The following is a 14012-nucleotide window of genomic DNA, read 5'->3' as shown; positions in this document are numbered from 1 at the left end:
CTACAGCTCAAAGATTCCAAAGGGAAACTAACCGTCAGCGATGAAGATGATTGCTAGTTTCTAGTTATTTACTTTGAATGTCTCCTCGACTGTGAGGTCTCAAAGACCACATTCATTTATAAAAACAGTCCATACATCCACTCTGGTTCACTCCTCCTACAAAGGAGGATGTCAGGAAGATCATCCAAGCGCTGAAGGACCACACATATTACAATGGTCGGTTGGGCCAGACTTTCCTGTTTAGGGCCAGAATGCAGAGCTTAACCTTACCTTACCTTACTTTATGCTACAAGTACATGAATCTTACAGTTCACTGTCTAGGCTTTGCAGATGATCTTTTCAGACTCCCTGAATACAGCAACAAAACATTTTAACCAACTGAAGGCATAAGCAATGAAGGCTGGGCTTCAGATCTTCTTTTACAAGGCACTTTGTGACAACAGGGTGTATACGACACGGGAGATCCCGGAAAAACCCGGGAATTTTTTCATACGGGAGAAAACCGGGAATTTTTTAGAATTCCGGGAATTTTTCATTGTTTTAGTTTTCAGTTAAATTTTTGTAATTTTGGCTGATAAGAATCGATACTCCAACAAAGGATATTACTGTGTCCCTCTACTGCAGAATAAAACATGAACGATGTTCATGGGTGGGGGACCCGGGCTGTCAGCCACGGGTGGCAACTTCACAGGGGAGGGGCTACAAATTTGTATCCTTGAAGGAAGAAAAAAAGAACGAAAATAAAACTTCAGTTGAAAAGGAAATGCGCTACATACAGCAACAAAACACAGTGCTCATAGAAGCGTCTGCCAGCAGCAAAAAGTGTCAAGAGGCTTTAGGAACACTATGCAATGGTTCATAACAAATTGCCGACGATGAGTGCGACGTCACAACTGTTTACGTTAAATTCATTCAAGCAGTTGTGACCGGGCTCATACACATGCGCAGTTGAGTTGCGTATGAGTAGTACCTTCTCCCCCGCAGAAGTTTGGCTGTTAGCTGTATAAGCAGTAGCAGCAAGCAGCCGGATGCTAGATGGAAAAATTTTACTGGCGCGCCCAAGCTGCCAGATTCATGCATGCACAACAGGCTGGGATGTAGAGGTAGGAGGAGGAGGGGTGGGGGGACCCGGGCTGATAGCCACGGGTGGCAATTTCACGAGGGAGGGGGGGCTACAGATTCGTATTCTTGAGGATAAAAACCTTGTTTCACAAAGCGCCTAGCATCCAGCACACATTGGTCTAGCGATTATTCATATGATTTTGAAACGCATCCCTGTTGACTTTTTTAACATTTTTGAACACATTCCTTGTTGATTTGCGAATGAATCATAATTTGATTTTTGAATGGGTGCATAGTGTACATGATGTCTCTGCCAAAGGAACCCCGGTTGCATCTAGAAATAAACTTTCCTGCAGACCAAAGGGGACGGGACTGTACAAGCTGAGTGGAATTTAGCCAAACAGATGAATGCCAATCGCTGTTTTTGTGTGGTTGACTGGATTTGCACATGATCAGCTTTGTTATAATTAGTAGCAAAATCCATAGATTTAGACTACCAGAGTGGAAATAAATGCAAACAGGAATAACAGATAAGAGAGATCACATATTATCTTCTCGGTGTCTCCAAGAAAAAGAAATTTTGACAGAAAAGTTTTGGCCAGATCGCTACCCTAGTAAGGGCCAGTTGTACAGTCTCCGGCTAGCAGCCGCTGACGTTTTTTGTGGGAGTAATGCAGAAAACGCGTTGTACGAACACGTAATAACAAACGCCTGACCAGAGAATAAATGTGTGATAACTAAACTGATGATTGTGGCGGGGTTGGTGAAATTAACCGGAGAATGAGTCTTGACACTGGCAGAAATAGTTACAGAATTAGTGATGACGAGATTGTTTGTTAGAATGAGGAAGAAGAAGAAATGGGGGCATCACACAAATTATGGAAGAATGTGACAATTCCAAATTTAGACAAAATACAATAAAGAATGTAAATTTTCTGAAAAGTTCTTGTTCTCCCGGTTACAAAAATCTCTCTAGTATTAATTGTGAGTTTTTTTAAAGAGGTGCAGGATGTCAAACCAGCTGACTGGGAGCAGGGGAGCCACCACAGGACATTTCAATTTCCACTGTCGTGAATATAATTGTACACGTTTGAATTCCAAGAGGGTAATACAGTGATGTGCGATAGAAGAATGCTGTGTGAAGATGCGTGGCACTGCACTTTGGCACACATAAGACCAAATAACATGTCTTACATTTTCTTGAACATGTTTGCTTTATGTATCAAACTGTTCAGAAAGGTGTGCACTACAATATGAACATTTTTTGAAAAGACAGTTTTTTTTTTTTTTAATTTTTAGCGTCCTGTCTCAAACGCTTGAGGGGGGGGTTCATAAATATCGTAGATCTGGGCCAGATGCGCAGAGCAGTCTGATTGTAGTGGGGAGGTGGGTAGTCTCCATATGACCCTTGTTTACGTTTAGAGATTTTTTTGTTGCCCCTGCTCGTGTCAAATTAAAACAATACAGATTTCTATGGCCGGGAGCTATCAAGTGAATTAAAATACATTCAATAATTATGAAGGGCTGAAATGTTATTAGTTTCAGATCTTATTTTATTTCCACCTTTCTGTCAGTCAAGCATTAATCGCCTTGCAGAACAATGAAGTTATTTTTGTCGGTTTACTAAAGAAATTGGGCTTTTATTAATCTTTGCTGCTGAGACAGTCAATTTATTTAAAACGAAGTGTTTAATTCCAAACTTTTGGATAGTTTCAACTGTTCACTGAATTTCAAGTGCTCGTTTTCACCTTCTAGCACGTATGTCATTATGCCATAATAAAGGGCTACTTCTTTGGGAATCTGGACACACGAATGTGCACTGCAAGCCGAATTATGCATTTTAGTATGCTTCATGAAATTCCGATGCTCTTGGAGTATCCTCTGATGTCTTTTAGGACATAATGTAAGATCTTTTAATGTATGAACGTACGGGTTTCCTACATCATCGTAGCTGCGCAAGCGTGGTGACACTTGTTATCTGGCGCTCCCTGCTAACTGCTGAAATGAACCTATTTTTAACAGGTTGCGGGAAATTATTGCAAATGATGGTTTGAAAAGCGTTATACTTTCAAAGTAAATTTCCTTTTACACAAGATTAGCTATGTGCGAGAATGTACGATGAATTTTTTAAATCAAAGAGCATTTGACTCTCATTTAAAAATAAATTCTTTGAGGACGAGCCATTTAGAAGAATTTCGAGCCCAGAAGATCAAACATTTATGTTGTTATTAAGCATTTTACTGGCTCATTTGTGTGATGTATCTTAAAGGGTAACATAAGCAAAAAAATCAACATTATATGTGAAAGCTTAGCTTCTCTTGCAGCTTATTAATATATAAGTAGTGGAGAGCGGGTGTGGTAATTACAATGATAAATAATCACTCGCACTTCCGTCAATTACTATTGAACACTTTTATTCTCACATTGTATACACAATGTATGTAGCATGGAGCACGTACTACAGAGAACTGATCTGGCAAAGATACGGTTGTTTTCGCTGCGGTAGGGTAGTGTTATTATTGGGGGGTGAACCAGTGGTTCTACGTCCCCACAAATCTTCGAGACCAATATTATATATGAAAGCGTTGCTTTTCTTGTAGCAACACTATGTATTTTAATTTAAACCATTAACTTTTCCTATTTGTGTGTTCGCGCTACTTAATTGTGATATTGCTAATTGACTGACTACATCATGTATCCCATACTCTGAATAATCGCTGCTCTCAGCTGGCGAGATCACATGACATGAGCTGTGACTGGCTTATAAAAGAGCACTGCAGTCTCAATTCCCATGCTTTGGAAAGTAACATGCAGTATTTTGGTGGAATTCCCAATTATACTTTCGTAATACAAAAATATGCAGTGTACATGTTGCTGCACAGCAAAGATCTTTTCAAAACGTGTTGCCCCCCACCCCCCCCCCCTCCCATCCCCTTCCCCTGCCTCAGTTTCATTTTCTAAAGTGCCGAGAAATTCTACGCCGTTGTATAAAACCATAGCCATTCAAAGGACTGATAACTTTCACAGTTCCAAGGGAAAGTATACTGGCATTTAACATGGAAAAAGTGTATTTTCACCTGGGAGAAAATGTATTTTTAACTGGGAAATCCTGAAATTTTTTCCCTTGCCTACATATGCACCATCAACAAACATAAAACCAGCACCAAGAGAATGAGAGTTCGGACAAGGAAAAATTAAGCTGGTAGTAAAATTTAAATATCTATATGAATGGTTAACGTCTGACCTGTTAGTGAAAGAAGACTTCATATCACCCATTTACAAAATAGAAATGGCCTATAGACTAACTACAGGCATCTACAATAAGAGGTTAATATCTTTATATGTCAGAATTAGACACTACTCCACTGTTATTATACCAAAGGTTCTACATGTGGAAAGATTCACAATGAGCAAGAAAGGTCTAAAGGAGAAATCCGAGGCCAAAGAAAGAAAGAGTTTGAGGAAAATCTTGGGTCCATCAAAGAAACCAGCAAGTACAGAAGGCTTCACAACTGTGAACTATATAAATGTATGGAAGAAGATAAGGGACACAATTTGGAAAAGAAAGATTGCCTTTTTTGCCCACTTGACCTGAATGACCCCAGGATATTATTCCACTTTCAACATAAGAAAACCAAAGGGGCATGGTTCAGAAAGTTGAAAAAGATCTACAAGAGCAAAAATTTCTCCTAAAGATATCCCAGAATGTGATCCGTTTAAGGAAAACTTTTTAACACACAAAGTTTTCCAAGGAAACCTGAAGCTGAAGACAAGAAAGGTGTGGATCCAACAGAGAAAAGAACAACATCGAAAAGAAATGGTTAAGCATTGGGCGGCAGCTAAAGCTCAGAAAAAAAAAAGAGAGCTGAATTCTCGAGGTCTCTGTTGGCCGAAACTAAGGAAGAATGTGACGAACTGTGTAGGCTCTACTGTGGTGTAATGACCAATACATAGTGGCTGTTGTTTTGTGCTGTCAGCTAGGTTTTATATTGTTGCGAAGTGGATAATGAAGCAGTTTCTAGTCTCTCACCAGATCTACCTACAACTTGGAAAAACATTTTCATGAGATAAGCATATGTGATGTATATGTCTCAATTTTATTGTCATAGTTCCATAGTACAAATTATGTTGTACTGCCTAGATGGTGCAAGGAAGGTATCGGTACATTCATTTCACAAGCTGTAACCTCCACCACATTGTGTCATACATTAATGCCAGTATTACAGTCCTATGAATTAGTGATGATGATGATGATAATAATAATAATAATCTTTTAAAAATAATGTAGTCTCACGAGTGAAACAATTTTAACCCTTTTGCCCCTCAGAAATTTTTTTTTTTTTTTCCGTCAACTGCATGAGAGTATCCTTAATAATCTAAACAATGAAACTCCTTTCAGTCAGTCAGTCAGTGAAAGCTAGAACACCCAGCTGATAAGGCCATATGGAATGCTAATACTGCTGACTGTATTCTCTGCTAGGCTTGAACACCCAGCTGATATGGCTATATGGAAGGCTAATACTGCTGACTGTATTTTCAGCTAAATAATGATGCCATTACCTTTACTTTTGAAAAAACCACTGGGCGAACAGTTGAGAACTCCTGCCCCATCCTAGGTATGAACAGTAAGGGTCAGAAGTGATGAACTCTGAAGTTTGTGTCTGCTTACCACAGTGCTGTGCAAAACTTGAGGACGAAAGTAAATTTAACATGATGTGTACTGCCATGCAGCATAGATCTATGAGACTTGGGTCGTACGTAGAAAGAACTGCTACAGTATAGTACAGAAGGTAAGGCTAACAGAAATGACACTTTCATTCAAAGAAAATAATTACACTGAAGTCAGTGTGAATCACTATGGTCCCATGTGCATTAAAAAAGGCAAGGCATAGTTCTTAATAGGGTGTGTGATTCGTTATGGATGGCACGCTTCTTAACATGCTTCCATGCTGGCCAAAAGATTGCTAAGTGGGGCATTTGGACGTGCTGCAGCATATCTGCCCAATGCATCCCACACTTTTTGCTTGATGGGATTTAAGTTGGGGGGATGAGAAGGGCAGTCCATTCACCAAATATCCTCTTTTTCCAACAGCTCCTCCAACTACACTGTTCGATGCAGTTGCGCTTTGTCATCCATAAAAATGAAGTCAGGGTCAAAGGCATCCCAGAAAAGATGCACGTGGGAAAGGAATACAGTATTGCAATACTGTTGACTAATGGGTGAACCATATTCAAAGATTTGGAGATCAACCTGTGCATCATTATGCCTATCCACACCTGGATTACCAAAATGACCATCTTTCAGAATGTTCCTGGGCACACTGCATACCCTCTTATGATGAGAGGTGGGAACATGTAATGTCAGTGTATAATCCCCCTTGTGCAGGAACTCACAAACATCTCAGTCATTGACTTAGAGAAAGAATCAAAGAATATGGGAACCTGCATAATGATGAACATAATAAACAACTCAGTTTCAGACTAATAAAAAGGAGTCTTTCTTTCTCTCTCTCTCTCTCTCTCTCTCTCTCTCTCTCTTTTTTTTTTTTTACATGGCACTTTTGACCCAATACATAGTTTCAATGTTCAGTCACTTTAAAGTTGCCTTGGCCTTAATGAGGCATTACAATAAATTTAATCTTGACACAGGTTCTTCTCAAGTGATCTGTAGCATGGCCACATATGAGCATATGGAGATTCATGCACACCTCAGAGTACGTGCTAATTGTTTTCTACATCTACATCCATACTTTGCAAACAACTGTGAAGTGCATGGCACAGAGGAGCTCCCATTATTAGCGTTTCTTCCCATTCCATTTATGCATGGGAGTGGATGCTTAAATGCCCCTGTGTACACAGTGATTGTTATCTTTGCTGTCCTTGTGAAAGTTGTTGCATATCCTTAGATTCCTCAATTAATGCTGATTCTGAAAGCTTCAAAAATAGGCTTTCATAGAGTACTTGGTGTTTATCCTATAGGTCAAACAAACTTGTGACTATTAATGCTGTCCTTCTTATATGTTCAATATCCGTGTTAGACTTCTTCACTATAGGTCCCACATAGTTGAGCAATATTCTAGGATGGGCCTTATTAGTCTGCTTTGTAGATTAACTACATTTTCCTGGTATACTACCAATGAACCAAACTCTATCACCTGCTTACCATGACTGAATCTTTGTTATGGTTCCATTTCATACCCTCACAAATGGTTACTCCCTGATATTTTTGTAAATTGACAGTTTCCCAATTTGAAATGTTATCAAGAAATGATGAATATTTGTGCAGTTTTTTTTTTCAGATAGTAATTCATTGCAGATAAATGCTTTAGCTGCTGTCCATGATTTATCAGCTGGAGAATTTCTCTGTATTGTAAAGAGCATTATAAAACTGTACCTTACCATGCATGAAATCCTTCTTCAATGTTTTTCTTTATGCAACCCTTTTTGAAATTTACCAGTCATGATTTGTTCTCATGTTTCATGAATTAAAGTTAACGATGACTTCTTTACATGCCTTTTCTTTGTTGGCCAAAGTAACCTTAACAGTTTTTCCACTTTCAGTTACGTCCTGAAACTCACGCCATACGATTTCTAGGTGTAAATCTTTTCCTGCTATGGAGACATATGAAGAGTGCACTTTCTTCTGATTACATACCTCTATTTTTACAATGTGAAACCATTAATGATAAATATTATGTATCTACAACATACAATTGATATTTTTGGCCAGAGTGCAATAGTCTTATCAATAGCTGATTTAATGGTATTGCCCAATATGTTTCATGCTAATTTCAATCAACTCAGAATCTCATTCATTGTTCCAATTTTAATATTGCCTAATAAAACAAATTTATCAATCAGGTTCATTTTCTGAACTATGGTCAAAATTGATCTGCATTCTTATTTTCCTACACCCATAAAATCTCTAAGAGGCCAAGCTATAACAGAAATTAAATTATAAAATGAATATGTAGAGCAGAACCTATTAGTGCTGAGGCAGCTGGAAAGGGATGTGCACTCCTTCAGTAGTAAATATCTCTTACGTTATGCAATTGGGGAACTAAACTTTCAGACACAGACAAGCTCCCCTCGCCTGTGTATAAAAGATACTGATCTTAAACCACTGCATACCCAATGTTAAGATGTTGTAGCCTGTGAGGAAGGATGATCTGTTATACAGTTATGTACACGTAATATAATAGTGTGTTCTCTTCATAGAATGTTTCATGATCTTTTAAGCTGATGATTTATGGACTTCATCCAACAACTCCTTTGTTCTCCATCTCCTGCTTTGGAACTGTAATGCAATCGTGTGTATCTATTCTCTAAATGCCACTGTCCAATGGAAGCATCCCATGCAAGGGAAGCACTGACACTAAACTCAAATCAAGTGAAGTAGAGCTCAAATACAAGCCTGGTTATGCAGGTTTAGATCTCCTGTGGTGTTCCTAAATTACTTTGGTCAAATTCTGGATAGGATTAATTGAAAAAGAAAAACAGGACACAAACAGCCATACAAGGCAGCATGCTGATAACTTTTTTTTTAATCATGCATTCAAGAATGATACCCCCTTTTCTTTTTACAACAGTTGGTCCTAGGCTATGCTGGTATATGTATTGAAGCTATTATTTTATGAAGTATGCCTTTTGCAGAGAAAAAATTGGTAAAATCTACAAATCGGGCACTAGTAAGCATATGTGTATATTCTCCCTGTGGAGTTCTCTAAGTAATACTATCACTTCCACTAGCTCCTGAACACTTATGGCACAGCCTACAGTCAATAACTCCTTATGTATAACAACAAATCTGTTCGCATCTTTCTATGAATAAACTATGCCATTCAAATAAAGGTCACTTTCTCCACTTACACCTTGATTAAAATAAGAAAAGACACTTTCGAGCATGGGAGAGGGTGATGTTTTTGGTTCATGTTTGTTTGGGCCTTTCCATTCTGGGTATATTCACATGCTTCCTATTAATGTGCAGTACTGCAGGGTGGTAATAGTCTTATCACTTTCCTGCACACTTTCGTAAGTTTAGGACATTCCGTTGCATAAAATGAATGTAACACACAGAGAAACAACACAAACTAATTGCAATTGCTATGTTACGGTTGCGGGCATAGTTTGCAACTGAGGTAACAGAGTTTGACAGCTGTGAACGGAATAAATGATGTGGCCATAGTCATTCTCTGATTGTTGCTATGGTACCTGTACTGTTGTCAACTAGCTGTCAGTCATTTAACTGCCAGTTTTTGTAGCCTTTTCATGGACAGTGTATACATGGATCTGGAGCATGAAATTGAAGCTAATACTTTAATCCAGGATTCACATTCATATTTGCTCTCAAAGGGCTTGCTGTTTTTGTAATTTATTTATGCACTCAAGATGCTTTTGATTTGGAATTTATCATCCAGTCTTCCAGATGCAGAGATCTTATAAGTAATATGTGCTAAATGTGCTTGAGAGGAAACTCTGAATTTGAGCTTAATGACGAAAGTCTTCCTTTATTATTTAAGGAACAAAATGTTAAAGTACTGAGAAATTGCCCTTGAAAATATTGATTTTGAATGAATTTTGATAATTTACATTTTTCTCTTTACAGGATCCATATTACAAAAACTAAACATATTTAAGGAAATTCCATGTGACCCGGTTCCAAGTGCACATTCTGATACTAAACTGAAAATAAACTATGACATTTATCTTCCAACAACAAAATTTAAGAAATCTTCACCATGCTTACCGGATTATAGGCTGTGCATAATTGGGTAAGTTAAGTTTTTTATGCTAGTTGTACTTATTTGAGTATACTTTCATACAACTCAATTTTTTAAACCTAAGCTCACATGATACCTATTTGTTTGTTAAGATATTACCCTAATTTTCTGTATTGAAAATGAATGAAAATGTGCACTTCAATAATGATGAGTACTAGCAATCCACAGAGGTCCCTCATGGATAGCACTAAGTATATATAGCCGGAAACCTTGTTTATAATATGTAGTATGTACACAAACCGTCCTCATAAAAACTTTATCAAAATCCTGAGGAAAAAACATGGTGGGAGAATATAATTTGTAATAAGCGCAGATGAATGAAGTAACTTTCTTTTGTGTAGTTCTCACAATGCCCACAGAACATATTGTACTGTTCTACTTGGCCTCCTGTAAACAGCATTCTTCCAGAAAGCTGATTCTAATGTTATGGTGGCCATATTGAGCATTAATTGACTATGATTGCTTCAGAAATATGAAAAGGTTTTTCAGAGACCACTACCAGCCACAAAATGTGTTGACACTTACATCAGTTATTGAAGCAATATAGTTTGAGGTATAAACCTTATATTCAGGCTACACTGGCAGTACAAAAACAATTAACAAAAGTACATATAGATATTAAAGTGTTTTGTAAAATCTTGGTGTATTGTGGTTATCCTGTGGAGAAAGTGAAGGATAACATAACAAGAGGGAGTATGTACTTAATAAGTTGATTTGCAATTCACATAAAAAATTTAAATAATCTCTTGTTTGGTTCATATGAAATGGCGGTCTTTTTGTGGTTTGTTCAGTTACCTCCATAGCTATTTGCAAATTTGTGAACAATGAGTGGTTCCATGAAATCGTAGAAATGGAGGTAACTGAACACACCACAAGAAGATACCCATTTCATATGAACAAAGTGAGTGATTACATTAAAAAAAAAATTATGTGAACAGCAGACCATCATGCAACATACACACAAACGCAACTCTCACACACATGATCACAGTCTCTGGCAGCTGGAGCCAGACTACAAGTAGCAGTGCATTATGGAAGAGGCAACTGGGTGGGGGGTAAGGAAGAGGGATAGCAGGGTGGGGGGGGGGGGGGGGATGGTAAAGTGCTGCTGGGGGCATGCAAGGAGACGAGGTGAAGAGTAGGGCAGAGTCAGGAAGTTAGATGGGGAGCGGGGGAGAAGGGGGGGGGGTGTCTGGCAAGGAGAGAAGTAAAAGAACTGTGTTTGTTGTTGGAATAGAGAGCTGTGTAGTGCTGGAATGGGAGCAGAGAAGGGGCTAGATGGGTAAAGACAATGACTAATGAAGGTTGAGGCCAAGAGGGTTCGGGAATATGGATATATTGCAGGAAGAGTTCCCTCCTGTGTAATTCAGAAAAGCTGGTGTTGGTGGGAAGGATGCAGGTGGCACAGGCTGTGAAGCAGTCATTGAAGTGATTGACATCTTGTTGGGAAACATACTTAGCAGCAGGGTGGTCCAGTTGTATTTTAGCCGCAGTTTGTCTGTAGCCATTCATGCAGACAGACAGCTTGTTGGTTGTCATGCCCACATAGAATGCAGCACAGTAGTTGCAGCTTAGCTTGTAGATCACATGACTGGTTTCACAGGTATCCCTGCCTTTGACGGAATAGGTGATGTTTGTGATTGGACTGGAGTAGGAAGTTGCAGGAGGGTGTATGGGACAGGTCTGTCATCTAGGTCTGTAACAGGGATATGAGTCATGAGGCAAGGGTTTGGGAGCAAGAATTGTGTAGGGATGAATGAGTATAATGTGTAGGTTCGGTGGGAAGCAGAATACAACTGTGGGAGGGGTGGGAAGGATAGTGGAATGAAGAGAGGTAGTCGAAACCCTGGCAGGCAATGTAATTCAGTTGCTCCAGTCCTGGGTGGTACTGAGTCATGAGTGGAATGCCCCTCTGTGGCCGGATGATGGGGTTTTGGAAGGTGTTGTGTGACTGGAAAGATAAGGTATGTGAGATCTGTTTGTGTACGAGATGGGAGGGTAACTACAACCTGTAAAGTCCTTAGCCAGACCCTCGGTGTATTTCAAGAGGGACCGCTCGTCACTACAGGTGTAACGGCCACAGGTGGCTAGGCTGTATGGAGGGGACTTGGTATGGAATGGGTGCCAGCTGTCAAAACGGAGGTATTTGTGGTGGGTGGTTGGATGGTTGGTAGGTTTGATATGAACAGAGGTACTCATATAGCGATCTTTGAGGTGGAGGTCAACATCGAGGAAAGTGGCTTGATGGTTTGAGTTGAACCAGGTGAAGTGAATGGGGGAGAAGGTGTTGAGGTTCGGGAGGAATGTGGATAGTGTTGCGTATCCCCATGCACTTTGATTTTATATACAGTTTATGTTGCATAGCACTTTAAGTAAACTATATGTTGATTATTGTTGCGACCACAAAAGATAAAATGTAGTTCTCGCTACTGGTTTCTGTAGTTGAAAATTTTAACTTTGTGCCCACTGATCTATTATGTGGGGATACACACAACACTAAAAGATTTCCTGCTGTGAATGTTTGATCTTTAATTTGCAGGACTATGTTCTCATAATTCTGATCTGGCTTGTTAGAAATGGAACACTGTATCATTACTGTAATTGATTACGAAATTAAACATGTTACAGTATACAGTGTTTGCCAAACATAAAAGGTGCAGTGGATATTTTAATATTTGAACACTATTGATTACCACAAGACCATGAAGCTAAAAATGAAAATTGATTTTAATGTTATTAGCCGGACCAGATTTCAACACAACAGTTTTCGATATCATACAAGTGAAGTTTTAACGCTCTGATTTACGTATATTATTCACGTCACTGATATTGTACATGCAGTTGCCCACGTCCATCTGAAAATAACATAATGAAATCTACAATTCTCCTCTAGGATCTCCGGGAAGCTGAAAGAAATAATTTTAATGTACCACTACCTGCCTGCTTAATTGCGAGAAAACTGCTTTCATTCAATTATAGTTTGAATTTGCCGCAGCAATGGCTTCCGCAATCGTGGCACAGCACTGCATCACAGAAAATTCTAAATTTGCTTTTTTATACATCAGCATCCAATGGCGTCTTTCTCGATAAAAGAACAAAAGAAAGCTAACTAAGCATTCGAGAGAGCGTCACAGGCTCTTACAACATTCACGGCTACAATATGACAGAGAGAGTAATGTCTAAACCTCCAGTATATGCAAGCAATTTAATATGCTAATATATATCTTCGTTATATTTTTAATTATCATTGTCTGCTTCGGTTTCCGCACTCACCGACCACAGATGTTATTTGCAAAATGGTCATACATAATATTACACAAACATAAAAATGAAAAATAATTATTTCCTTTTTTACAGTATCCAAATAATCAATAACTGTTCATACAAAAATGAAATGTAGTAACGCAGATTTTTTTTTCCCCACATATATTACACCGATTTTACAAATGTCTTGCCAGGAGACGTCTCAGTAGGGTGTCCTCACCCTCGATCCAGACCATGAAGATGTCATCAGTGAATCTGAACCAGGTGAAGGGTTTGGGATTCCGGGTGTTTAGGAAGGATTTCTCTAGATGGCCCAGGTTGGCATAGGGTGGTGCCATAGCCATACCCTTGATTTGTTTGTAGGTAAAGCCTTCAAAGGAGAAGTAATTGTGGGTGAGGATATGGTTGGTCATAGCGACTAGGAAGGAGATGATTGGTTTGGAATCCATTGGGCATTGGGAAAGGTAGTGTTCAATAGCACTAAGGCCATGAGCATTAGGGATGTTAGTGCAAAGGGAGGTGGTGGCGTCCTGGGTGGGTTTGTGGACTTTAGGAATCATGTAGAAGGTAGGAGTGCGGGGAGAGGTTCTGGGATGGGCCTGAGGATTTGAGGAGAGACTGGAGATCCTGTTGGATTTCTGGAATGGGGTCACTGTGGCAGGGTTTGTTGGTGGATGAATCTGACAGCTGGCAGAGTCCTTCTGTGAGGTAGTACCTGCAGTTCAAAACAACAGTGGTGGAGCCTTTGTCAGCAGGCAGGCCTTGTTGATTTGTTACTGCAGCATCAAAGGTACAATTTTTAATAAATGAAAAGCACCAGTTTGCTTTTGTTCTACAATATTACTTTTATTGTTAGTCGGTTTTCAGCTTACAAGACCATCTTCAGACATTTATATAATGTCTTAA

At 39.1% G+C, this 14012-nt stretch overlaps 1 protein-coding gene across 2 annotated transcripts in view; it reads left to right on the top strand.

Moving 5' to 3' along the window:
- Positions 1-14012, top strand: part of LOC126236275 (uncharacterized) — a 181102-nt gene that overhangs the window by 142602 nt on the left and 24488 nt on the right. For both annotated transcript variants that reach the window (XM_049945434.1, XM_049945435.1), the window contains exon 6: positions 9668-9833. In XM_049945434.1, the coding sequence (XP_049801391.1) occupies positions 9668-9833 (166 nt within the window). The remainder of the gene's footprint in view (positions 1-9667; positions 9834-14012) is intronic.

This window comes from Schistocerca nitens, chromosome 2 (assembly GCF_023898315.1).
Source record: "Schistocerca nitens isolate TAMUIC-IGC-003100 chromosome 2, iqSchNite1.1, whole genome shotgun sequence".
NCBI lineage: Eukaryota > Metazoa > Arthropoda > Insecta > Orthoptera > Acrididae > Schistocerca > Schistocerca nitens.
The sequence above is the reverse complement of the archived record's forward strand: the minus strand, read 5'-3'. Positions and strand labels throughout refer to the sequence as shown.